General features: G+C 44.3%; 1 protein-coding gene across 3 annotated transcripts; it reads left to right on the forward strand.

Annotated features, from left to right (window-relative positions):
• Window positions 1-310: 310 nt before the first annotated feature.
• CHGB (chromogranin B) lies at window positions 311-27,143 on the forward strand. Of its 3 annotated transcripts, none has more exons than XM_065736732.1 (5): window positions 311-1,214; window positions 20,876-20,919; window positions 22,054-22,147; window positions 23,846-25,581; window positions 26,737-27,143. In XM_065736732.1, the coding sequence occupies exons 2-5, from the start codon at window positions 20,908-20,910 to the stop codon at window positions 26,818-26,820; spliced, it is 1,926 nt and encodes a 641-aa protein (XP_065592804.1). In that variant the 5' UTR covers window positions 311-1,214; window positions 20,876-20,907; the 3' UTR covers window positions 26,821-27,143. The 3 variants fall into 3 exon arrangements, with proteins under 3 accessions (XP_065592804.1, XP_065592641.1, XP_065592719.1); XM_065736569.1 differs by lacking the exon at window positions 311-1,214 and adding an exon at window positions 5,695-5,779; XM_065736647.1 differs by lacking the exon at window positions 311-1,214 and adding an exon at window positions 15,944-16,145.

A 27,143-nucleotide genomic window follows, 5' to 3' on the forward strand; every position in this document is an offset into this window, starting at 1 on the left:
TATGGAGCAGACCTTGCCCACCTGGTTTCTGCAGGGTAGCACCACCTAAAGAGTCTCTATGGTCCAAGTAACTTAAGATTTTGTTATGTACCTGACTGATACTATAAGGCCTCTGTCTCCAAGGTGGTGGCTGAAAGCTGGTGTGCCTACCCACAGACATAAGATCCCACAGACTGTTGTTGCGTGGGTGAGCTTCTTCGACAGAAAAGACATACACATGTGAGACGGAGGAACTACTGCTTCTGAGTAGGCTATATTTTTTACAGGAGGGAGAAAAAAAGAGAAGGTGAAGCGCAGAATTAGTGTTTTGCTAATATATATGAGCTTTTTTAAAGAAGAACCTGAAATAGCTGCTTGAGCTGGAACTCTGCAGACATGTTCATAGAATCATGTTCATAAAGAAACTGAGGAATTGATGCCAGCTGTTCTGGTGTGTCTGCCTGCTGTGAGATGCAGAGAGCCTAAGAAAAGCAGAGATCATATCTCAGCAAGTGCAAGACTGTTGATTCTGTAGATTTGTTCTCCCTGCCCAGCAGCTACTGTTGATTTTTGCTGTCATGAAGCATGACCCTGAAACTTTCACAGCTAGGAAGCCAATCTTCAGCGCTTTAGTACAGCCTGTTATCTTTGTTGACACTGCACAAAATCTCGAGATTACTTTCCTACTGTGTTGATGGATGAAGGAAAAAAGTTATATATAAGTTTTGAATCATGGGGGTGTTTTCTGTCCAGTTAAGGATCAGCTGGCACTAGTTGTCTGCAGAAAAGACTCATTTCTAACACAATCTACTGCTGCTTATACCCAGAACATTCTTGCTCTGGTTTTAGTTGGCAATGGAAACTGGCTTAACACACTGGTTTCCCAGCCTAAATTGTGATGACTCTGTCACTTACTGTATGATATTAAGAGGTGATTTGAAGGACTCATTCCCAGCAGTTCTTTTTCATCACTGCCATCTGGGAAATTTACAGAGTTCTGGGTGTGATGCATCACTATGGATTTGGCAGCTCTAATTCTCCTTTTGCTTTGTGCTTATGGAAACCAGGGGTGAATCCCAAAGAAAACAAATTTATGAAGGACGCTGGACTGATGAAGCTTTGGTGGAAGGGTGCTGCTGTAACATGGGGCTGCAGTTCAGGCCCCTCTGCTCAGCACATGGGAGTCCTTTGAAGTGTTCATTCAGGAGCAGAGTTCCTGATCACACTCTGGACAGGTAATCATGGAATGGTTTAAGTTGGAGAGGTCCTTAACAATCATCTAGTTCCAGCCCCCCTATTAATGATTAAAGTTATCAGTCATTAAAGCAGCAATTATTATTATAAATATGCTGTTCTTGAATGATGTCTCAGGCTTTAAAAGATGCACTTTAAAAGAACAATGACAGTTATGTGGCAGTTCTTACTGGTGTTACCAGGCCCACTGCTTCTGTAGCTTTTGCATTGCTTCACAGTTTTCTTGAAGGGCTTGCTGGAGAAACTGTGAGTTTTGTCTTTATCATTAAGTTTCATAAAAATTTGGAAGGAAATTGTTTTATGACAGATTCTCATGTTTTAGGTGCTTGAAGAAACAGAGCAGAACTCATCTGAATAAAGTAAGCTTCAAAATGCCATTATTTTTAATAATAATGAAGTAAATAAATGTTTAGGGGAGGCTGACCATCATGCCAGACACCTAATTGTGGTGTTAGGAGCCTAAATACATTTGAGTTTGGAATACCTGTTGCTACTACTGTGAAGTGAATATCTCAATTTTGGGAGAAACACTTAATTTTAGGAGATGTTTTACTGGGATTTTATAGTTCAATCACTGTTACTAAGTTTAACAAAACTGCTGCACAGAGAATAACACCCATCACTCCTTTTCCCACTCACTGCTAATTAATTGTTTACAAACCTGTGCTGGAACCTGCTGTATGTATTTCCAAGTCTGCTGAAAGCCAGATGTTTTGCATTACTTATTTGCTTGATAAACATCTCAGTTTCTTCAAGACACGGTGAGATGAATGTGTCCCTCCCCTTTATTGCATTGTCCAAATGAGACTCCCAGGTTGCTTTGGTGAGAAACACTCAAAATCAGTAGTTTCCAATCAGGCGAAGATCACTGTGAAGCAGCAGAGTTTTCATTATCGATATAGTGGGTGTGCACCCCTTCATGGCAAGGGAGAAATCACATGCTTAATCATTGAAATCCATGCTATTTTATACCTTTTCTCCAACACGTAACATCTCTCCTGTTGCTCGTTGGCTGAACGTGGTAGGCTCACAATCTACTTGGTGTGGTTGCTAAGGTACTCTTCATATAAGGTTTTATCACTCAGCTGTTGCTTTTGATTTTTCCAAGGAAGACAGTGTATAATAGGCTTTCCCTATCCTGACTATTTGCTGTAGCTAGTTTATGTTTCTACCCACCTGGTCAGAATGTTCTGAAAATCAAAATACCTGGCAAACTCACTCTATCCTGTACTACGCCCTGCCTCAACAGCTCAGGGTGAACAACAAACCCTGCAGATATTTAGTTAGAAAGTTTAGTGAAAGCCTATACTTAGTGCTGAGAGTTGCCATTGCAGAAAACCAATGTAACTCTCACACTTTTAACAGACTGCACTTGAAAGAAGCACAATCCTATTTGGCATTTCACGATGCTGCATAGAAGGAATTGTGGTAATGGTGCCACTAAGTTGTAGAGTTGTAGTAGAGGAGGCTTAACTGAGGTCAGTTAAGACTGAGATAGATGTGTTGTATAGAATTAACTTCATTGGATTTATTTTTTCTTCTTATTTTCTGGATTCTTTGCTTTTTTTTTTTTCCCCTCCATATGTGTTGCTTTTGTAACTTTTCTCAGCTGAAGTAGGAGGGAATCTTTTCTGGCAGTTAAGACTTACGTTAAGGATCTGCAAAACTGTGATTTCGTAGAATCATAGATTGGTGTGCATTGGAAGATACCTTTAAGATCATCTACTTCCAACCCCCTGCTATAGGCAGGGACACCTCCCTCTAGAGCAGGTTGCTCACAGCCCCATCCAGCCTGGCCTTGAGTGCCTCCAGGGAAGGGGCATCCACAGCCTCTCTGGGCAACCTGTTCCAGTGTCTCATCACCGTCACGTTAAAGAAATTCTTCCTAATGTCTATTCTAAATCAACTCTCTTCCAGTTTAAAGCCATTTCCCCTTGTCCTATCACTACACGCCCTTATAAGAAGTCCTTCCCCAGCTTTCCTGTAGGCCCCTTCAGGTACTGGAAGGCTGCTATCAGGTCCCTTCAGAGCCATCTGTTCTTCATACTGAAGAGCCCCAGCTCTGTTCCTGTAGGGGAGGTGCTCAAGTCATCAATTTCCCCAAATGTTACTCTTCTCCTTGCAATGAAGTTGGGCTGTCATGGTAGGGATCCTCTGTCATGCTGATGCTTGCCATTGAAGAGTGAGGCACCTGTGTTAAAAGTTCCACCTGATTTCCCACTGCTGCAAACCCATCTTGATGTCATCAACAGAGTGACAAATCCATGCACAACCATTTTGGATCTCTCTTGGAGGCCTTCCATCTCCTAGCTCAGTGGTTTATTTGCTCTTTTACTCTCTGTGCTAGGACAATGCACTTTCATGCATGTTTTTTACCTTCTGACTTGTCCACTGGGAGATGGCTTTCTGCAGTGATGTTGCTTCTGACTGGGGAGGCCATTCCTTCTTCATCATGGATGTGTTCAGTGAAACATGGACAGCGAGAAGGGATGTGCAGAAGGTGACAACATTTGGGTAAAGAAGAAAGAGCAGTTGGAATCTCAGAGGTTAACATCAAGATTCCCAGTTAATGCAGACATTCAGCCTTGAGAAAAGAGGACTCAGGGGATCTGATCCATGTCTATAAATATCTAAAGTGTGGGAGGCAAAGGGATGAGACTGGACTCTTTTCAGCAGTGTGTGGCAATAGGATGAGAGGAAATGGCCTAAGAACTTGTTCATAGTGCAGGTGATGGAGCACTAGCTGCACAGGGAAGTGGTGGAGTCTCCTTCCATGGAGATGACCCAGTCCTACCTTTGCAACTTGGGGTAGGGAGCTGTTTTGGGCAGGGGGTTGGACACAGTCTCTAGAGGTCCCTTCCAACCCCTATGATTCTGTGATATTCCAGTACGGGCACAGTACTTGTATGGGTTTTAGCATCTGATCTCTTTGGAGATGGCTCTTACCTTGCTAGCCCAGCTGCTGGGACCTCTTATCTGTTCCCTTTCCATGCTGGCTAGATCCCAGTACAGATATTTCTTTCATGAATGTCAGATTCTGCACTGCAGTTTCATGAAGAGCTGCTGTTCCTGTGGATTGGTACAGCTGCTGTGCTCTGCTTTCTCAGCTGAGGCAATGAAAATTGGGCTCTTGACTTTAGCCAGAGCAGGAAGAAGCTCTGCTGGCCCAGCTGGCTGCAAACTGTGACCAAGATGATTGGGTTTGGTCCGCTCTCTGTGCAGATAGGTTTGTGCTGGGATTGTTTGGGTTTAGGTTGCTGTCCTTGAGTCATCATGAAACTAAGGTGTGAGGCTTCTTGATAGTTCTGCTTGATTTGCTTTAGCTGATTTTATGGTGAGGGTGCTGCAACTGCATGTATGCACAAAATATCGGAGCAGACCTTCAGGTGCTCCCTTAGCTATATAGGTTTATAGCACTAGGAAAAAAAAAAAGAACTGAGAGGAGATCTGGCAGGTGAAGGAAACCAGTTAGTTCTGTGGTAGTAAATATATCCTCCTAGCAGGTGCTGTCAGAATCTAGAGAATAGCATCCTGCAGACAAAGATTAGGGAGGAGGGCAGTATCAACTGCTTCAGCAATAGATATAGTTGGAAAAAAAGTAAATGTACTCTTGAGTGTGCTCTTGATAATTAGCCATCCCTGCCAGCTCACATTGCTTAACCACTGCAGATCTGTTGCAGCTACAAGGACGTTCATACTGATGAGTGTAGGCAGCTATTACTGAAGAGGTTCAGTGGGGAAGGTATTCATTGTGAATCAGACATCAGTTATAATTTTTGCCTGCGTTTATGATGTTTCACTGTGTTAAATGAGATGCCACATAAAGCAATTTAACTGGCTCTTTAAGACAAATAGCCTCACAGAAGGAGAGGTGGAGAAGCCAAAGTCAAAGCATCTGAACACCTTTATTTGCTGGATTGGATTTGGTGATAACTTGGTGTGTGCTATGAACTAGTTCTAAAAACGCCTGGTTTCTTATTGAGGTGCTTTTAAAGCTAGTTGTAAGAACAGACCAATTGTATCTCAGCTTCTGCTTCAGCTCCTCTGGGCTGAAGTGACCACTGCCTTCAACCTACCAGCTTTCTCATCAGAAACTTCTGATGCAGCAAGGAACAGGATTGTAGGATGAATTTCTCTTCAGCCTTCCAGGAAATGAGACGCAAGTAATGACAAAATAGTTGGTTGCTGAAAGAGCGTGAAGATGGATATCAGCATAGGAGAGCATGAAACTCTTTGATTTGAAAGAGTGACGTAGGCAGAGCTGGATGCAGTTTAAATACTGCAATTATGACTGACATTTACAAATCTTGGCTGGCATCTCACAGAGGACACGGTAAGTAAGCTCTGTGCTGCTGAAACAAGCAGTCTTTTGAAAAGTTTGTACTTTTCATTGTCAGGAGCACCTGCAGTTCTTCTTTGCGCTGTTTACTTCCAGATACAGTGTTCAGCTGATGCCAATATGCCTGCCAAAAATAGATGTATGTCTCACACCGAGACAGAAGAAAGGGCAAAACAGAGCCCCTTGGAATAAACATCTCTGGAGAAGGTAATAAGTTTGACGCAGATCTTGTCTAGAAGAGAGGATGTTTTTTCTTATCTGTATTGGATTCCTTCTCTGGAGTATGAGACTTGTTCCTGTGTTCACAGTTCATGATTAAGTGCATATCTTTTGAGGAAAGTTAAATTACTTACAAGGAAAATGGATAGGTCAAGGAGATCCAGGAGCTACCTCTTGGTTCAGCTGTTGATTAGGTGGGTGTTAACCTGATATCCTGGGATGTGGTTTGGAAATAGTTGGCCATAGCAGCAACTGTGAAGAAACCTCTGTGTTGTTTGAATGCTTGCAGGGCATCTTTTGAACAACAAAGCATTTCCAGGTCACTGACTTTGTAGACAAAGCTCCACACTTGTGCGAAGAGAAGGCTAGAGGAAACTTGAAGCCTTTGTGAGTGAAACTAGAAGTTCTGTCCTTGAAGCTCCTTCCTAGAAAACAAGTGACAGCTCATGTAATTTCAGATAAGCATCTTTGGTTTTTGCAGCTCAGAGGAGCCCAAACTGTTGTCTTCTTGGAGGCCCTTTGCTGTGGTTCCTTGATTGATTTCTCTCCATTCACTTTGTTTGGATCTGTGACCGATGCCATAGTTTTATTTTTTTCCTCTGCTGAATTACATAAGACTGGAAATAACCTGTTCTCCTGGAGGTGAGAAACCAGTTGATGCTGAACTGCTTTGTATTCAAACATGCTCCATTAGCGCAGTAAGTAGCTGGGCTGCATTGGTTCAGCTTTCAAAAGCAGACTTAGCTATAATCACTGAAGATAGAGCTGATGGGCAAAGAAAATGCACCTAAAGTTACATTCTCTTTGAAACTTTTTTTTTTTTCCAACAGAGGATATCCCTGTTGGACATGCTGTTTCTCCCCTGTTATGAAACAAGCATGACTTGATATTCAGAGTGGTTGGTTGCATGACCACAGGGCAGAGCTGTCTGAAAGGGCAGTCCCAGGCTCTCTCAGATACCTCCCACCCTCTGCTGGTTCTATAAATGCTAGGAGGGAATTTTCCCAGTTTTCCTTAAATTGTTCTGCTACAGCTCTGCCAATTTGAAAGATGAGAGAGCAGGGTCTCTTAATGTATAAGTTGCATTCGTCTTCTCCTGTGTGGCAATAATCCTGCCACTTTTCCTCCACCCATCTTCCCTCCTGTTTGTTCCTGTGTGCGCTCCAGTAGTACAGGGAGGCTGCTTTGGTGAAGGCATTTGGTGCCTTCCACTGGAAAACAAATCTGAGGATTTTCTTCTGCTTGCTCAAGATCTCTTGGCTTGCAGCAGAGGAGCAGCACTCCGAGCCTGGATTGAGACAACACGTAAAAAACACAGCATTGCTCAAGGTTGAGTGTAAACAAGATCCCACGAGAACTTCAAGTGAAACATGTAATTGAAATAAAAATCAGGAATAATGTTCACCTTACAGGCTATAACAAACAAAGCCAAAATTGGCCCTTTTTCACCAATCAAGAGGAACGCAGGACATGGTGAGTACAAGACAGCGAGTGCCCTTTGTCCTCCATGCTGTACAGAAGCAGGTCTGGAGAGATTATTGACCAGGCACATCTCGGTGTTTGTGAGTATGAGAGCAGCATGAGTGAGTAAAATCAGCTTAAGGACGTTACAGAATGTGCTCTGCCTTCCTTTCCTCCAGCTCCTGTGTGGATTTGTTATTTGAGTTGTCTGCAGTGTGTCACAGGGACTCAGAGCTTGGCACCAGCTCCCTGCTGCCACTCAACATGACACTGAGCAAATCCCAGGTCATGTCAGCCCTGCAGAGACCATCTAAAGCCCACCTGAGGTCCTGGGGCAGGGCTTTCATTAGGGATGCTTGCTCTTTGATTTGGGTTTTTACCAGCTGAAGAGGACTAGCATCCCTTGCTGGGGTGACTCATGCTGCTGCAGGCACAGATCCCCTTGCCCATGCGCACCAGCCGCCCTGGGACTAATCTTCGGACCGAGTCTGGCAGGGTGTTGCCTCTCTGTTCCCACAGTGAGCCTTATATAAATGCCCGACTCAAATTATTTTGTCATCGTTGACAAATCCTCCTGTTATTAAGTCATTCTCCACTTTCCTCTGCTCCTCCAGGTTGTTCAGTATACATGGCCTCTCTGATGCCTACTCTGACAGAATTTTTATTTTCCCTCCCACACGGCTTCTAAGTGGGAGGCACTGATTCATGCCAGTGACCTGCTGATACTGGTGCTGAAAGGCAGGGAGGGAGCTGAGCTCCTGTGACAGGCAGGCATCGGAACAGATCCTCAGCTGTATCAGTGGAGTAACTCCCAGCCACACTGTTTACACCACAGAAGATATTTCATTAGGAGCTTAAGATGTTTTGGTATTGTCGCGGTTTGAAGAGTTAATCACCCCACATGTGTGGGTACATCAGGACATGTGGTTTCTGCAATGAGAATACAACAAGCAGTGTACAACCTGTATACAGAGATGTGTCGATTTCATTATTCAGTGTAGGTGCCTTTGTGTGGCACATGTGTTTTCCCACAATACCAAAGTTCATTTTTAAAAATACCCTCTTCTGTAGGCTTTCCCTAATGACTATTTTCCCCCACATATCTATTAGACAACAACACATACCAGCGTTTCTTCCTTAAAAGTAGAAACTGACACAGAATGTGAAATAGCAAGTAAGATGTGATTAGTCAGTAGCTGGAGCTTACCAAAGACAGAAAATTCATGGCTGAAAGGTCAAACCTTTATATAAATTGCCCTTGCAGTGGTTCTGTGAATTAAGAGGGAAAGTCTTGTAAATGAGGGAACATCTGGTGTGGAAAATCTCACCTCAGTTCAATTTGAGCAGAGTTTTATTGGCAATAAAAGGCAGATTCTTGTAATGGGAAATGTCAGTCACCCTCACGGCAGGTAACCCTATCCAGTGTTATCTGCAATGATGACATTTCTGGTGAAGATGCAGTGCATGGGCAGGGAATGCTGCTAAATGGATGCGAGAAATCAGCGCCTAAATGCGTCCAGAGAAATTGGAATATATCTGTGATTAAAGTACTGAGATGGGAATATGGCAAGGTTAGGTTCAGTGCTGTGCCCTGCAATCCATTTTCTGCAAGGCCTTCACAAATTAGTTAATTCAGTATTCCCTGCAGCTTGTTCTGGACAGCAGAGCTTCAAAGGAGGAGGGAGAGGATGGGAGTTACTCCCACGTCTTTGCCCAGCAGCAGTTTCCCTATAAAGGCTGCAGTTAGCAGTTGAATTATCAAGTAAGGTTGAATACTGTGAGATAAGAACCTCATGAGGAGTGATGAGAAAAGCATGTGTACAAGTGAGTCTCTTGTCTGGGTCTTTGACTCCTTGAACATTCATGCTGGTTGCATGCCCGTTTTACATGTGGGGCAATAACAGCACCAGATTGCTTGGAAAAAAACCCAAAACAAATGTGTGCAAGGGTATTCATAATCTTAACAGACAGCACTAAAAAAGTACCCTGATGACCAGTTTTTGAAATGTTACAAATGTTTTGTGGAGAGTTGTTTCTCCAAGCCTCTGCTGGCGAAGATGTGCTCTTGGGACCTTGGTCTTCAGAGACTGCCAGAAGGAGAAAGAAATGAACCTGGTTAAATACAGATACTTCTTGTTCAGTAGTGCAGCAGGTACTCTTAACACCCTTCTCCTCCAAGCAGGAGTGATGCTGCTAATGTTGTTAGCCTTGCTTGCAAGACCCTGTGGAGCCCAGCAGCTCACAGTAAGGATCTGTCAGGTGGCTGCCCTGTTTGGGCTGGGTGCAGTGAAAGCGCCTCTGTCCTTAGCAAGGAGGAGTTGGCTGTTTTGGGCAGCAATATCCACTAGGCTGCAACCAAGAGCAGCACTGCTATGACTTGCTGCAGTGGAAATGCTAAGCCACCACTTGAACCAGTGATTTGAGTACCTGGTGGGAAGGCAGGACCAACTCAGGGGAGCTCAGGTGTATGAAGTACACCTGAATGACCTGAACAGGTGGAGCCATGATACACCCCTTCCCAGACCTCATTCAAGGGTTGGCAGTGTAGATGAGGATACCTTGCTGGAGATCCATGCATACTTGAGGCCTTCCAAAGGTAAGCAGTTTCTTTATTTCTGTGTCCACGACTGTTGCATTTGAGCAAATCCTCACTTGCTGCCACCTAGGACCTTGGTACTTTGCTATCATTGCTGTGCTTTCCATCATGCTACACTTGCTCTTGTCCAGCGTAGCAGAGATCTCCTACAGGGTCATTTTTTTCTGCTTATTCCACTTGGTTTGCCCCTTCACCCTGCAGGGTTATAACTGGATACTGGGCAGCACAGGTTTTTAATTAATTTATTTTTTTTCTCATGGAGTGTTTAAAATACTTTCTATTCTGGCTTTTAAGCTTTGTGTGGACTGCAAGTCACCCGAGAGCTTGACTGAACAGCTGCCAGTGGAAAAGCTCAGCAAACTCAGAGGCATCATTAAAGGCTATGATATAGAACTAGGCCCAGGGCAGCAGGTACAGCTGGTGATTGGAAGGCCAGCAGAGACTGCACCAAGGAGAACACCCCATGTGTAGTTTTTCAAGAGAAAAGCCTGAGGATCTGGTTGTGCCCAATACAAAAGGCAGCAAATGTGCTTAAGAGCCTGGAGAGGGCTGAGAGCACCCCTTGCTGTGGGAGGCAGGCTACCAGTTAGTGAAGACTACTTTCATTAGGTCTGGGAGGAAGATGTGGTGGTAGCTTCCCACTGTAATCTCCCTAGATAAGAGGTAGATAATACTTATGGCATCTACAGATTTCCACCTTGTGAGGACATTTAATCTTGAAAGAGCTTTTCCTCTATATTCCTTGGCAGGCTCTGTGTTACTTCTATACCCCTGGCATAGGGCCCAGGCTTCTTTGCATTTTTTTTTTTTTTTTTGCTGACAGGCAGCAGAGGCAGATGTATATGATGGTATTTTAGGCATCATGAAAGATAACCATTGCTCTCTGCCCGGTTCCACTTGTGGGCTGTTGGGTGCCAGCTGCAGTGAGCCTCTGTTGGTCACAGTAAGTGCTGCTCTTGAAAACTGGAGCTTCTCCAGGGAGCCTGGTGTTTGCTTTTGCTTTCTGGCAGCTACAAAGTCATACACCTCCCATGGAGACTAGCTAAGGTGGATGGGATGGTGGGCAAGTGCCAGGCAGCATGAAGGTAAGACATCTGGTGTTTCTCCCACACTATGCTCCTCTCCCCATCTATAGAGAGACCTCTGGGGAGGTAGCCCTGGACTAGGGCCATGGAATCAACTTGCACTGTCTGCGCTTTGAGTGTTTGTGTGCTGGTGCCACCAGGCTTAGGTAGCAAAGCCAGAAATTTAGTAACCATTTGTGTTTGAAGTGAAGGACCTAAATTAAAATTATTGCAAGTGGATAGAGAAGAGAGAACCCAAATTAAAGCTTCCCTGAGGGAAAGGCAGTTAAAGTCACGTCCTTTCCATCCTGCCAGCCGGTCACTCAGCATGCATCCTGTCAGCCCTTGTATGTCTCAAGGTTGCACTGTGCTCGGCCAAAACTGTTGGGAAAAGAGTCTGGAAGGGGCACTGGAGCCAGGTGGCTGTCTCCATGGGCAGGAGCAAGCTGGAAGCCCTGGAAGGAAAGCAGAGAAGAGAGAAGGCACAAAACTCACGGAGTTCCTGTGTCTTAAATTCTGCCTCTTTCAGAAAGCAGTTCTACTGTGGAAATTTTGTGATTATCCTTAAAAGGGTGTTTTTGGTTACAGCATGGGAGGGTGGGGAGGTTTATTTTGCATTTGAAAGCCTTCTCTTTTTAGGAACAAAGTTCGAGCACTCTTCTCCAGCGCCTGGAAACTCATGTGTCTGTGGCAAAGCCTAAAATTATAGGTCAGGGATAAGCTCTCTGGTCCTGGCTCTCAGGTGGTGGCATTTGAAGGCAGTCTCCAAAGTCTCTGGAACTAGACAGGTTTACACTGTCATACTATTTGCCAGGTAAGTTCCCGAGGCTGCCCTTAAACTTAAGTCCCTTAAGCCTTTTTTATAAGCACTCAGCATTTCACTCAGACTGCCTAAAAGACTTTAAATGATGGAGAGAAAAGAAAAAGGGTATTCTCCAGTGGGAAGAGAGCTTAGCAAAGATTCTTCCTGGATTTTGTTGGTTTTGCTTTCATAGGGTGTTTTTGTAGCTGGGCCTCTGTTTTTAGTGCCAGTGGCAGATGAAAAATATAATTGATTTAAAATTTCTTTGATAGTGTGAGTGTTTAAAATTTCATTTTGCTGTGTGAATGTTAATGTCACGAGCTAGATCTCAGCACCATGCTTTTGGTTTAGAGCTTTGTGCAAGGTTGTAAGGAGATTTTTTTTTTCAGTACATAGCTAGCAATGAAGTTTATTTGGAAAAGGTTACGGTCTGTTGCAGAAATCTATATAATTTTGTCTTACAACATTGAAGTTTGCCTCTGAAATTTCCATGCCACAATCAACCACAGTACAATATTATTCTTACCAAACAGAATTTGTGCTGGGAGAGTAAGAGCCATAAATATTTAAAGAAATGAATTACTAAGGCAAACTAGCACCCCAGTCTGTAAATATTAAATGGAACATATGCAGTTGACAAAACGAAGGCAGAAACACTGAATGGGTTTGTTTCACTGCCTAAATGTAGTTATTTGTAGTGCAAAAGCAACTGCAAGTCACTTTTCTTTAATGACAAGCAGCACTTGAAATACGAGGGCTTAAATCAACATGCAAGTTGATAAAGAAATTTCCATCCTGTTTTATGGGAGCTGCACGGGCTCCAAACTTCTTCATCTAGGAGGTTACAAGCGTGGTTGATTGGATGCTTAAAAAGTGTGGATATATACATATTTTTTTATGGCATCATATAGGTGTGTTGTTTGGGGAGGGGGGTTTGAGTGTAGATGTTGCAACTTTAGCATGCCCAGGACCAGAGGGTGAGGTGCCCCAAAGCTCTCAGGCTGCTCTCTGGGCAGTGGCTGCCTGCTGTGTGCTGGGGGCTTTTGGGAGGTACTGCTGTTTGTTGTCTGACGCTCGTCTCCAGTGAGGAGCGTGCCAGGTTTCTTCTGCCTCCCTGCCTATAGATGTGGCTGGGGCTGCAGAGGTCATTCCTGTTACCATTTCATTACAGCTGGGGCTGGGAAAGGCTTTAGTCATAGCCAAATTCATAAAGCCATGATGAGTCATCATTTAAGGCCTTTTTGGGCTCTGGTGGTTTCAGTGCTGCTCTTTAGCTTGATGATCAGTGTGTCAGGTTTTGACTGTTACTCCAGTATATTGTTTTCAGGACAGCAGATCAGGAATTTATACCAAGGTGAGAAGTGGCAGTCTGGAGAAAACAAAGAGGCTTGTGACTAAGTCCCAGTGGTGCGATGGTATTAGGCAAATTCTGACTTCCTCTTGTAGGAGGGCAAGAAGCGTGTCATTTTGTATCAACATCCTATTTACCTTGTCTGCCAATTGCAAGAGATAAGTTACGTTTACTACCTAAAGCAAGCAAGGTAGGCAAATTACTGTCACAGGATCTAGGTAGTGGCAGTGCTGGTGTTGGTCATGCAGATGGTGCAATATGGAAAAACTATCCTTGTTTCTGCAGCCCCAAAGCCTGCTTTTTATTATATTTTGTTGTGTAATCCAGCGTAGCCTAACCTTCTCTCTGAACTGACAAACACTGAAAGAGGAGTGATGGGAAAGGAGACAGGTGTGTGTGAACACTGTACATGTGGGTGTCTGTGTAGAAAACATGAGATGTGGGGGAGATAGTTGTGTTTAGGCAAGTCCTTCATCACCTTTGCCTGTGGTGATCTTTTTTTTTCAACCTGATATTATCTTTACAGCTTCAGTAGAGCTTTAGCTGGCAGACTAAAGCAGTGTCTGTCCATGTGCTTTAAAATCCCCAAGTATCTATGTTGTATAATAGGCATATTTTAATATCTCAAAAATACCTTGCTGGAGGCAAAAGATGTGAGGTTTTTAATTCAAATTGGAAGCTGGTTAGTGTGTTAAATGTAGGCACAAGTGTCTTAATATGTCCGTACATTCAAGTAGTTTGCATCCCATAGGCTGCTATGAGGGCATTTTTGAATTCTGTAGTGTTTGGGTGATGGAGTGAGATGAATGTGCAAACTGATGACCTTACAAGCAGAAAATTGTGGAGCCCTAACCTACCTAAGCACAAGCTGCTGCAGGATGTTAGATGTGCCTTATCTAATAGCAGTATAATTTCAATCTCCTGTGGATTTAGCTCAGGCAGACACTGTTCCTGGTGCCTCTGTCCCTGTTATTTGTCAGATTCTTCTATATCTCCACAAGCAAGCTCCATTCATCAGCATCACCATAGTACCTGTTGTGCACTAGTTTCTCCTCAGAGAAATGGAGGAGGTCTGAGTGCAGTCTGCTGCTTCTCACAGAGGCTTTGGCTGGAGGCCTGTAAGCATTTTTTGTATGTGTGCAGGCACGTGCATCCACGAAGCATTGTCACTTCTGCTTTGCCAGGCCCCCTCTCTGGACTTAGCACAGATGAGATCTACCTGAGCCACTGACCTGTTTGCTCTCCAGTTGGGTGTACCTGATGGATTGTAAGCCCCCTGAAAAGGGAGATAAACCAGGCACCTGATTCTCCTTTGTTGTAGAGGTACTAAGGTGGTCACTGAATTCCTGGGGTATGGTGCAACTACATGCTACCATGAGCTATAAGCCACTCTAACAGTTGGTATTAATGAGTTATGGGGCATAACAGCAGCAAAGGCTCAGCATCCATGCAACCCTTTATCTGCTCTGTTGCAATCAGCATTGCATATACCTCTGAAAGGATTTCCAGCACCATTAAGGAAGCTGAATAGATGTTATTTGAGGTGCTGGGGTGTTCAGGTTTTGTTTGGTGTCTGTTTTCAGATTCATCCTCTTAGCAACTTCTGAATGAAAGAGATGAGTATATTCATGAAATAAGTTACAAGATTTTCATTCCATGAAAACTAATTGGCATCCAAGAATGAACATAATCCTGTTAGCACATCTAATTAGAGGATAGCAATTCCTGTATTCCCCAAGCAGTTTCCTCTCAGCTTAGAAGGATCTCAGACATAGAAATGCGCGTGTCATCCTCTGAAGTTCTAGCTCCTAGGATGAGCCAAATGTGTATTTTTTTAAAACGCTTGTATTTGAGAGAATCCAGCAGGGTAAATACTGTTTATTCATAGAGTGAAAGATTGTCACATCATTGAGGCATGTACATATCACTGCAGTGGAAGTTCTGACACATCTGAGAAGGGAGGTTGGTGGGGTGTGCCATTCACAACCCATCCAGTGAAATGTGCTCCCTGCTGCAGGTTCTGCCTTTGTGTACTTTTCTTCCTAATCTGAAGGCAAGTTTGTGCCAGCTGACACCTGACTGAGGTCTTGTCAGTTCCAATACACATCAACCTACCAGCAAAGAGGGGGCAAAAAGTAATAATAATAATAATAAAGCCTTGAAAAGCCCCAAGGATTGTGGTTACAGTGCAAGGGATGGATTAGAAACTGTAGGAGCCAGGAGTGTGGCATTTTCTTAATCCTGGTCTTACAGTGTCTTTGTTTGACTCTGAAGGGAGTAGTGGGGAAATGTTCAGAACGAATCGGGACAGTTAGTAGATTTGTTGTCTCCCCAGAGCAGTGCCGGAATAAATAGGGGGTTTGTGTGGAGGTGGATGCTTAGAGCAGTGGTTTTCTCAGTAAAAGCTCTTGAGGAACGGTGTCATTCACTCGCTGGCTGACAGAAGCACGGAGAGCACTTTCGAGTAATGCTGTGCTTCTGGTGCGCAGCAGGAGCAGCGGTTTGGACGGAAAGGGACCAAAACCTCGCAGGGAAAAAATAAAATAAAATGCCTCGGTAGCTGGAAAGGCTTTATGAGAACTAATGCAGCGCTGATTTCTGAAAGCTGTTCCGAAAGGGACTGATCGCTGCACCTCCTCCCTGCCCTGCTTGCGCGTAGCTGATGCTCAGCATCCTATGGATGTGGGAAAGACCTGAGGATGATAGCGCATCCTCACGGAGGGAGGAAGGGGCCGGGGAACCCCCCCACCCCCGCTCCGCTCCTTTCGGCGGGGTGGGCGAGGAGAGCTTTGCCGTAGGGCTGCGGTAGTAACAAAGGGAAACACCCGCCCGTGCTGGCGGGGAGAGCTGCGGGGCCGGGGCCGCGGCGGCGAAGGCGGCGGTGCTGGAGGTGATGGCGGCGCCTCCCCCGCCGGCCCCGGGGGCTCGTGGTGACGCAGGCTCCCGGCGGGGCCCCCCGCCCGTCTCCTCCGCCCCCGCTCCCCCGTTTAAATAGCGGCGAGCCGCCTCTCGGAGCCGAGCGGAGCGGAGCATGGGGGCCCTGGTGCTGCTCGGTCTCCTGGCGGCCGCCGCCCTGGCAGGTGAGCGGGGCCGCGGGCATTGCCGGAGGGGAGGGCGTTCTGAGAGACGGGGGGGGTCCTCGCCTCGCCGCGGGGGAGAGGAGGACCGAAAACCCCGGCAGGAGTTCATTTTATTTTTACGTATATAAATATATAGGGGATGGGTAGCTGGGAATAGTGGCGGTCTGACTGTTCGGCTCCCTCCGCGGTGAAGCCCCCGCTGCCGTCGGTGCGGTGTAACGCCGCGTCCCTCCACCCCGCAGCCGGGGCTCACCCCGAGCAGCGAAGCGGGCTGGGGGATGCAATTGGGGGAGAAACAGCCGATGCCCGAGGTCCCCGGCGAGAAAGCTTCACGTTTTGATATTGGGAAGGCTTGGGCGTTAGCGGTGAGGAGAGGAGAGCAGGTGGAGTGCCGTGATACTTCGGTACAACGTTACTCCAGCACTACCGCTGGGTTTTGTTAGCCTGTACATGCCGTCAGCAGGCAACTTTGAAAGGAGCAGGTCTGCAGGTTTCATTACTGCTTTCATTACAAAACTGTTGGGGTTTTGATGGACGTGTTTATTTATTTTTACATGCAGCAGTAAATATTGAAACCGAACTGTGAAACTGAAATTAAACACAATAGGGTGGCGGCAGTTGCTTCTCCGTGTCGCTTTTGGCTCTTGTGTTGAATCAAACCTCAGCCAATATCAACAAACTAAGATGCTTAGGGCTAAGGATAGGTGAAACACTAACTTCAGGAACTTTCTAGCAGTCCCTGTCCAAAGCAATATGCCGAAGTTTCTGTGATCTTTTTGCAGGAAGGATTCTTCCTGAGATTTTGATGACCAATGGCCCTGCATTGAGTGAAAAGATCTGTGTGAGCATTTTAACACAGACCCACCAAAAGCTCTGTCCCAATTGAGGAAATGCAAGCAAAACCCATGTGAATTTGTTCTGTGTTATTTTCAAGGGTGTAAATAGTCTGCGTTCCTCATCCTCTTCAGTGATGTTCAGCTCAGCGCTTTTGCAAAATGAGATAATCTGATTGTAACTGCCTGGGCAGATTTGGTTCAGGAAGGGTAAACTTACCCAGAGCTGCCTGTATGGGCAGGGTGAGGTTTGTGTTCTCAGTGTGTGCCCTGACTTTTTCCTCTGCACAGCCCCGCAGCAGTACCATCTGCAGGTCCCCGCACACTTGGTGGGTGAGTGCTCTGCCCCCCAGCCACATCAGCAGTGCCAGTGATAGCTTTGCCCTGCAGTCTGGGCACACGTGGAGGGGATGGTGGAGGTGCTAGATACCATCTACAGCTGGCAGGAGGCCCACAGAGAGCTCTCGCCAGCTGGCACAGGTATGAAGTGGGGTGTGCTGACACCCTGCAGGCTGCCTCTCTCAGCTCTGGCAAAGCAGCTGCTACGTTCCAGGCCCGGGAATGGCCTTGTGCGTAGGCTAATGTGATGTATGTCCAACACTTTGTTTTTTTGTCTGATACTGTTAAAGTAGCCTGAAGCAGCTCTTTGTGCAAGTCAGCTTTCACCATTAAACAAGCATTTGCTTAATGGTTATTAATCTCGCTGTAAATCTCCTTGGAGCAATGACTTTGGAATGACAGAGCAAAGGCAGTCAGCACAACCTGACTTTATATTCACATAGCATTGACGTAGTGCATGAGAGGCAGCCTGCAGCTGGCATCTCTAATAGTAAACAACATTCAGAAGCTTGTCTGTTCCTGCAGTGCCATGCCACAGGACATCACGCCTCACAGGTGGACTGCTTCGAAGGACAAAATCAGGTGTTTGCCCTTGTACGTGTCCTGATTTCTCACAATGCAAGGAGACTCCTCAAGAAGAGGCAGAGTGGCAGATCATCCCCTCTGCTTGTCGTAAGAGGGCAGTGTCTCCAGCCCTCGAGAAATGAGAATATCTTTTTTGTGGATAACTTACTCTTTCAGTAGAAGGGACTTTTCTCCCCTTCCCCTGCCTCATCCTTGTTCTTCGTGCTCAGATGGAGAAGGCAGGCAAATTAGACTGCAACGGTGTCATCAGTGTGTAATGCAGTAGTTATTTGCATAACTGGGTTAGTAAATAAAGTAAGCTAAAACCTGCCTGGTTCAGCACTGAGTGCCACTAACACTGGGGGAGTGGATTGGCTCTGCATAGCACCATCTCCCCCATACACCACCTGGTGTTCTGGGAGAATGGCTTGGTTTGGTTAGGGATGCAGTGCTATTTTAGGGAAATCCCTTCTGTGCTACGGTAGTGTGGGTTCCCTTTTTCTGCAGTTGTATACTTGGGCTGGAGAAGCACATTCCTACATAAATGTTTCAGGGAGCAAAAATAGAAGACGGTTGGAATATCAAGAGAGCTATTTGTGTAGTGTTCATTTATTACACACAGAGTCAGTGGAGTCAGTGTTCAGTCTCTGCTTCCTCTGCAGATGGAAAAGAACAAGGGTTTTGCTGCTACAAAAGTCTAAAGCTGCATGCTCCTCTCCTTTGCAGTAAACTTCCTGGGGACAGTGTCAGTTTTACTGGCATGAGTGTCCAACGTTTTGGGTTGCCTTGGCTGTGCTGAGTGAAGGGGAATTTTCTAGGGCTGCATCTACAAAGGTTGCTCCAAAAATAATGCCTCCTAATTATGTAAATGAAAACTACAACAGGTGCAAGGAGAACAATAACATTATTAAATAGAGTGAATTCTGAGCTGTGAAACACTTTTTCTACGCAGTCACCACCGTTAGCTGTGAGGTTTTTTTGCCAGCAATGAATGAGAGCCTGCACGCCTCCCTTGTAACAGTGTGCACTAGCAGAGGTGACCACTTTTTGCCACTGCTGAAACACATCACCAAACCCTCACTGTGCTCACATCCACTCTTTGGTCTCCAGAAACATTCAGCCAGTGTTGATGAATTTCAACTGATGCAGGTTTTTTTTTGCATTGAGGAATTCATTTCCACACCTTTGCTTCATATGGGCTTCCATGTCAGATGCCATTTTTTCAGACTGCCTCTCTGCTGCCATCTGTCACGTGGCAACAAAATTTCATGGGATATTGGTGGGAAGGTTCAATCTCTACTGCTGTACCACTGATATCTGCCTCTGATGTCATGGGCCATTGTAATAAAGCAGAAGGCATTACTTTCAGAGCAGCCCCACTGCTGCATATTTTTTGCTGTTTTCAGGACTGTGTTTAGCCAGTATTATAAAAATTCACAGACTTATTTGCCATAACTTGAGCTGCCACTGCACTGAGCCCCGTGTCTTGGTTTCATCTTGGATGGAGTTAATAGAGCATCGATGTTCAGTTGGTTCTGAGGGGCCAGACTACTTGGCATGGCTCATCTGCTGTCACGATGGTGTGGGGCAGGGGCTGGGCTGCTTGTGGCCCATGGGCTGTGGGTTGGACATGCCTCCTATAAGGTAAGCTAGCTTCTATTGTCTCTGTAATCTTTGTGTCCATCGGGTTTAGAAGATCTTGCTATCCTACCCAGGCAGTATCAAAGAGAAGTTGGTACTTCTAAGAACCCTAGAATTGCACCCTAAGCTATGTGTTTTATGTATGGCAATTTTAACAAACGTAGTAAGTCTGCAAAACAGTGATACAATAAGCCTTGCTTTTACATACTCTCACATGGCTGTCAGAATTGTTTAACTTCAGCAAATCTCTAGGTGGATAAGACTTGACAAAGTTTATTAATGCACAGTAGACAAGCACATTAGCCAGCTGGAGACATAATAAGCAAGAAGGGGAGAAGCTCTTTAATGGGCTGTCTTGTGATAAGGGGAAGTGGGTTCGAACTAAAGTGAGATTCAGACTGGAGATAAGGAAAATGGTTTTTTACAGTAAAAGTAGTGAAGCATTGCTACAGGTTGCCCAGAGGAGTGGTGGGTGCCCCAACCCTGAAAATGTTTGAGGTCAGGCTGGAGGGGCTCTCAGCACCTGATCGAGATGTAGATGTTCCTGTTCAGTGCAGGAGAGTTGGACTACATGGCCTTTATGTGTCCCTTCCAACTCTCATGATTCTATGGTAATGCAGTAGTGATGGCAAAAGCAAAGCAGCCTGAAGGTTTCATTTGCAGCAGCTTCTTTCCAAAAGCACGGACGTTGAACTAGCAGTAGAACTGATGTGGGGAGGTATTAATTACCGAAAGTGACCTCGTGGTAGAGAGGAGTTGTACCACTTTCTCCTAGAGTTGTTTTTTTTTTTTTTTGTTTGGTTTGGTTTTTTTCCACTGATATTCAACTTTTTGCTCATTTCTATGAATAGTGGACCATACTGTGAATGGAAGAATCCAGGTGAGACAGGATTCCTTGAGGAGGATTAGGGCAGTAGTTGCTTTTCATCTTTCAAGTGATCTCCTGCTGGGGGAGATGGTCATGAGGCAAACTAAGCCCCTGCAGAAGGTAAAATAGTTCTCAAGTTGGAGCCAGACCTTATTTGTTTCCTCTTTCACCACCAAACAGGTACATCTGCATGAAGACCCAGCTTACTGTTATGCTCCTTTTTTGGAATTTGAGTGTTGCTTTCTTTTTTTTTCTTTCTGCTTTTATTCTTCTTGTGCTAGAAATGTCAGTGTGCCACTTCTCTCATGCAAAGGTGGAGCTCTAAACTGACTTCTCATTTGGAGGAAGAAAAGATAAAATGCATCTGGTTTACTTACCCTACCAACTCAAAGTTCAGGCAGACTTAATGTGCTGAGAATTTCTGTCAGTAATATTTATGGTCCTGCTAGGACTAATGAGTCTGTAATAATTTATTTTTCTTCCAGGTGTCAATGCAGTTCCAGTGGAAAAAGACCATATGAAAGAGATGGTGAGTAGCTTTAGGTCAAAGTAAATTTCAAAAAGTATCAGTCACATGCTTCCCAGTGTTCTGGCTCCTGTTTTCATTTTAAGTTCTTGGGAAAATGTTTTGCAGCTGTCTGAAAAATGATCTAAAGTATTACTTCATAGTACGTGTAATTAGACTGTGAAAAGTGAAATGACAAATTAGGAGAGAAATGTAATAATAGAAAATATCTACAGTTATTATGTAATGGCCTTTCTAACGCAGTCCTTGCTTGTTCCTTGGAAAGAGATTCTTAACCTGTTTGATTAAATCTGCTGGCTGCTCTCAGGATTTCTAATCTGACATCAGGCCCTCTCTGCTGGTTGATAATGTGGTTATTTACATTAGTAAACAGGCGTAAAATAACTAAAAGCAGGGAAAAGATAATCAGCCATACGTATATTCTCTTCTCCTCCCATCCAGTCACGCAGGCTGTCAACCTAAGGAGTGTCTTGGATCCAAGGATCTGAGCATTGCTCACAACCAATAACTCCAAGCTTGAAAACCATTTTGAATGAGCTTGTGCATAAGTGCTACTTTGGTGGGCAGTTAGGATTAAAGGTGTTTGTGCCATTTTCAGTGCATTTCCTCAGTGTTCAGAAGACTCTCCAGTTTAAATGCAAAGTGCAAAAAGCACATACCCGTCAAAGAGGACTTTGATTTTCAGAGTAAACTCCTGAAATAGTATGTGTAACGTGTCACTTATAAAGGCATTCTTTAATTTACCCACAGTCCAAGCAATATCTTTGCTTGGTCCTTGTATTTTGGGTGTATTGTGGTGGTGTTTTTGCTGTTGGGGTTACCACATGTAGTTTGACCCTTTTGTACAGAACAGGATGTTTAAAAACATACAAAAGGAGTCTGTTAAATGTGCGTACAAAGGAGGAGAATAAGTAGAGCTAAAGACTATTCTCTTACTAATATATGAAAGAGCAGCAGAGCACTTTGTACCCAAATGCACTGGTAGAGCTGAGGGTTCCCCAAAACTCATAAGTAGCATGCTAAGCTTATAAATGTTAACCATGTGCTATAACCCTAGACTAGCTTCCCTCACCGACTGGGTCAAAAGCAGGATTTCTGTTTCCACCATGATAATTTATCTGATTTTGTTTCTCCTAGATAACAAGGTGCATAGTGGAAGTTCTATCCAATGCTCTGTCTAAGCCAAATGCCCCACTAATTAATCCTGAATGCAGAGAAGTCCTCAAGAAGGGTAAGTAAAACCTTATCTGAACTTGTGAAAGAATTTGGTAGTTTATAAACAGGTACTGCATTTTCAAGAGATTAATGATTTTAATTTCACTTGTAAGAATAATGTCTTGGAAGTTAGATGCTTCGACTTATTAATCACGATGTGGCAGTCTTATTGTCTTGCCTTCTGTAAGTTCATCATCTGAATTTAAGTTCAGAATGTCTTAGTTTCCACGTGCAAATAATGTGAATAGTCAATTATTGTTTTTTCTCCCCCAGACTTAGAACTGTTTCTGCTATGGGCATTGAGTGATTTGTTTTCATTTCTAAAACTAACGTGGAGTGATGAGGACAAGTTAGAAATGTTCTCAAAAAAGAAATGTTACAGCATTTTTCAACATGTTTTCAGCATTGTTGGTAATACTGAGAAAACCAACTTTCAGATGGATTCTGTCTAGTGTTGGAGCTAGTGAGCTGTTAGTTCAGCTCGTGTGAATCTGTTGCCACCTAATTTCAGTGCCCAAATTCCTATTTCCCTCTCTTAAGTCTTTCTGGCTCAAAGAACAAGTGATCTTAGCTGATAACAGTCAGTGATTCAGGGATTCTTAGCTGATGTGAGGCTCTGCTTCAGCCACCCGCAGCCTCTGGGAGAACTTGAAAAGCTCCTATCTAGCCTGGGAAGTCAACGGGTGCAGCCTGGTTCCGATCAGCTGCTGAATGCATCCCAGAGCATAGGAACTGGCTTCAGCTAACCTCCTTTTAAATCAACAAGGTGCCCCGTGGCAACTGAATCCATGCCCAGCTCAGCAGGACTCTCACATGGGCTGTAACCAGCCCAGAAACCATTAAACTTGTTGTGCTGATTCCAGAGGACTAGAGACGTGTGCTGAATACTCCCTTTGGAAATCCTCATTTCTGACAAGCTTGTTCCTACAGCTGCCTCAGTGCAGAGGTATAAGGCTGCATGTGAAATGCGGATGGTGCTGTGACAAACTGCAAAATGGATGTATTTTTTTCTGCCTAGTGTATGTTTATTTGACTACAGAGCAATAAAAAGGCTCTTCGAACTTACCTCCCAGCAAGAAGCAGTAATGAAACTCATCTGTCTCATGCTTGTTTATAGAGGAAATATTGTGTAGCTGTAATACATTAATCAGAAAAGGATGGCTTTTTGAGCTTTAGGAATACATCTATTGGTATCTCTCTCAGCCCCGATGATCTGATTAAATTGACTATTGCAAAATAACAAATTTATTTAATTTATGTTCAATCAGCTTAGTTTTACATTTGCTAAAAGCTTATTTTTACTACTATTCACATTTTTTTCTATAGCATTAAATAAATATTGACCTTTTTTGTCAGTAAACATACCTGATAGCTATGACCTGACATTCAAAGGATTCCAGATCCCATTGGCTTTTAGTGGGAGTGAGAGTTAGTTTAATTCTAAAAATGCAGTCATGAATAAACAAAAAAGCCAAAGAGGAAAAGCGATTCTGGAAATTTCCATAGGACTTTTAAAATGCTTAACTAAATAGTAAATAATTAATATTTTTCCAGACAGACATACAAAATAGATGAAAATAACTATTTTTAAAAGCAGAACTTCTATCAGTTCTGTCCAAATCTTGCTACTTTGTGGAGCCAGTTATCGATGTCAAACGAAATAGCGTTTCATTGGAGAGTTATTTTTTTCATTAGGCTGCTTTTGTTGTTGCAGGTGGTAAAACTGACAGAGAGAGAAGTGAAGACAAACAGCTTGAAGTGAAGCATTTGAAAGAGCCATCAGAGTTTGAAAAAACACACTCTGAAAGTGTGGAGAGGGAACAGAGTCAGGCAGAAGACTCTAAAAAGCACATGAAAGGAAGTGATGAAGAGAAGCTTCATCCTGGGGAAGATAACAGCAAGGAAGAGGAGGAAGGACACCACATACCTGTTCATGAAGAGAAACTTCACACAGAAGAAAAAAAACAGTATCAGGAAATCAGAAGAGAGGAGAACAGCTACCATAGTGAAGAAGAAAGCAAAGAGAGCAAGCAAAGTGATGGAGAAGTAGAGCATGCTGTTCTCAGCAAGAAGTCCCACTCTGCAGCCAAAAGCACAGAGGAGTTCACTGAGGAGAATGATCAGCGCCCCGTGGATCACTGGCATTCAGAGGAGGGAATGCAAAACCCTTACAGAAGAATTCATGAAGGTGAAGGAGGAGAGGCAGAGGAAGAAAGAAGCGAAAAATACCACCGTGAGTCTAAGGGACGCGATTTCTCCCGACATCAGGAGCGTGAAGAGTCTGATGAGAATGAAGAAGTGGAGAAAGAAAAGAAGTCCTACAAAGCAGAACGTTATCATGGGAAGCACAGAATGGGTGATTCCTCTGAAAAGAACAGAGGCCATGGTGCTGAGAAAGAGGGACTGGCTGAGGAATCAAATGCAGAGGAGTCTCATCTCTGGGACAAAAGAAACCACCGTCAGAAACACCACCATGAAGAATCTGAGCAGCAGCATGAAGAGAAGAGTGGCTATCGTGGGAGGCATGAGTCTGAAGGTATGGAGGAGAAGAGGCATGCGGGCCAGGGAAGTGTGGAGTACAGAGAGAGATGGCAGCAGAGTGAAGAGAAGAGCCAAGAGGAAAATAAACGGCATCACCACAGTGAAGAAAGTAACGAGAAATGGCATGAGGAGAGGAGACAGCATTCTGAAGGAGGGGTGTATGGTGGAGGTGAAAGTGAGGAAGAGCTAGACAGGTACCACAGTGACAGCAGCGAGAAGCAGCATCATGCTGGAGGAAGCTACCGTCTGTGGGACGATGAAGGTGAAGAGACTCAAAAAGCATACACTCAGGAGCACAGAGGGCAGGCCAGAACATACACTGAGGACAGTGCAGAGCAGCAGCACTACCCTGGTAACAGTGATGAGGAGGAAGAGGAAGTAGAAAAGAAACATTACAGCAGTGATCAGATAGAAAATGAAGAAGAGAATATGGAACAAAGAGGATATGCAGAGAACGAAGAGTACAGAAGCCATCTCCCTGCAGAGAATGAGAAGAGAACAACAGCATCCTACAGCCCTCTATACCCACTTCTGTGGTGGAAGAGCCGGCACTTTGAGAAAAGGAACAGTGCAGGAGAGAGGCTTCCAGAGAGCACAGAGGAAAGCAGGCCCAGCTTCAGCCAGAAGAGTCCTTTCCCTGAATACAGTGACTATGACTGGTGGGATAAAAAGCAGCTCCTGAGTGCTCTGAGCCGTGGACGCTCTGAGAAGAGGAATCTTAGCAAAATGAACAGATATGATATGAAGAGGCAGTACAACAAGATGGATCAACTTGCGCAGCTTCTGAATTACAGGAAGAAATCAGCTGAATTCCTGGAGTTGTACAATTCTGGAGAAGACATGAAGAAACGTCACATAACCAGGAATGACAAAGGAGCTCTGAACCAGAGGCCTCTGACAGAGGAGGAGGTATGTGTAGAAATATTTCTCAGAAAGGATAGGGGAAGCTGATTTTACATGCACGTTTCTAAATCCATTCCCAAGATGGCTGGTTAGCTGTGAGAGGAAAGAAGACAAAGAAAATTAAGTCACATTATAAGCCAGATCTTCAATGGCTTAAAAATGTTGCTCTCTTACAATGAACTTAGTGGAGCTACCCCAAGGCACAGTTTATAATGTAAAGACATTGTGCTTCCTCATTAGCTTCTGACTGCTTCTAGTCAGGGAGAGAAAGGAAATTCTTCCTTTCCTCTAGTGTCTTTATAGAATGAAAGGTGCCCATTGCTACAGGAGCAGGGAGTAATTAAGCAGGCACAAAGTAAGTTTTACATATATTGAGATTCAGGGGTCTGTTGTCTTGATGTTCTGTCTGTAATTGCACAGCACAACTGAGCTCACACTCATGTGCTTGATTAGTGCATGTAGTTCCCTTGTGCAGGAATTTCTTTCCTGTTGGGTGTTCTGTTCTGCTTCAGTGTTCAGGAAAACTGAGCCTGCACCCATCAGCAAGCTGCTCATCTTTTACATCACTGTATCTGTTGCACAAAGCTGAATTGGTCTGAGAGCAGTGGAGGTTTGACAGGAATTTATGTAGAAGTTCAACCACGTTTGCAAGTTATCACAGTAAACAAGAACTGACTGCAGAACTGTTTTTTCCCTTCCAATCTGTCCATTTGGAAGATTTCCATCTACTGCACACTGTGCTTGCTGTGCACCATAAGCCAGCACCACTGTGAGCATAAGGCTGTGGTCTCCTAAGGACCGAGGGGCCTTCAGCTATGGAGATGTGACTTCATGCTTTAGGAGTGGCAGCTGTGAGGCAGCAGGAAGTCGCTGCTAGGTAATGGTGTCTACAGCTGAAAAGATCAAACTGTAAATCAGTCCAGCTCTCAGATTGAGTAGCTTTATACTGTTCCCAGCACTAGTTCAGTTAAAAGCATGGAATTGCACAAGTCCCTGAAGCATGTGCTGCAGTACCATTCACTTCCCCACCGCACAGCCTCTCCAGGGACCCGGACATAGCAGGAGATAATCCTCAGAAAGCTACCCTTGTCTCTAGTTTTTATGCAGCAAAGCATTTGCCAACGTTAATTGATGTGTTCAATGCCCTTTTTATTTTCACAGGAAAAAGAACTGGAAAACCTGGCTGCTATGGATTTGGAGCTGCAGAAAATAGCTGAGACATTTAATGAGAACAGGAAAGGCTGAAGATGATCTGCTTTGGTGTTTCAAAGCTAGGTGTAGCTGTACACACAATACCTGTATTTTGTGGTAAATTCACTGCCACTGGATTGTTGTTTGCCCTAAAAAACAATAAATACTATTTACTGTCCACTATAGTGTAGTGATTTATACAGCTGGAGATGTCTTTAATTTGCTATTTTGCTATTGAAATTTGAATAGCGTGAATTTTAATATTATAACCTTTCATGCAAGGCAGATATTTTTAATATGCTTGTGAAAATAATTGTGTTAGTGTTCTTCGGAAATGTATGTCTGAGTTTGAGATAATAAAAAGCATTGATTTTGGA

This window comes from Cyrtonyx montezumae, unplaced genomic scaffold (genome assembly GCF_038088225.1).
Source record: "Cyrtonyx montezumae isolate F1298 unplaced genomic scaffold, pur_monq_1.0 scaffold_0, whole genome shotgun sequence".
NCBI classification, from domain to species: domain Eukaryota; kingdom Metazoa; phylum Chordata; class Aves; order Galliformes; family Odontophoridae; genus Cyrtonyx; species Cyrtonyx montezumae.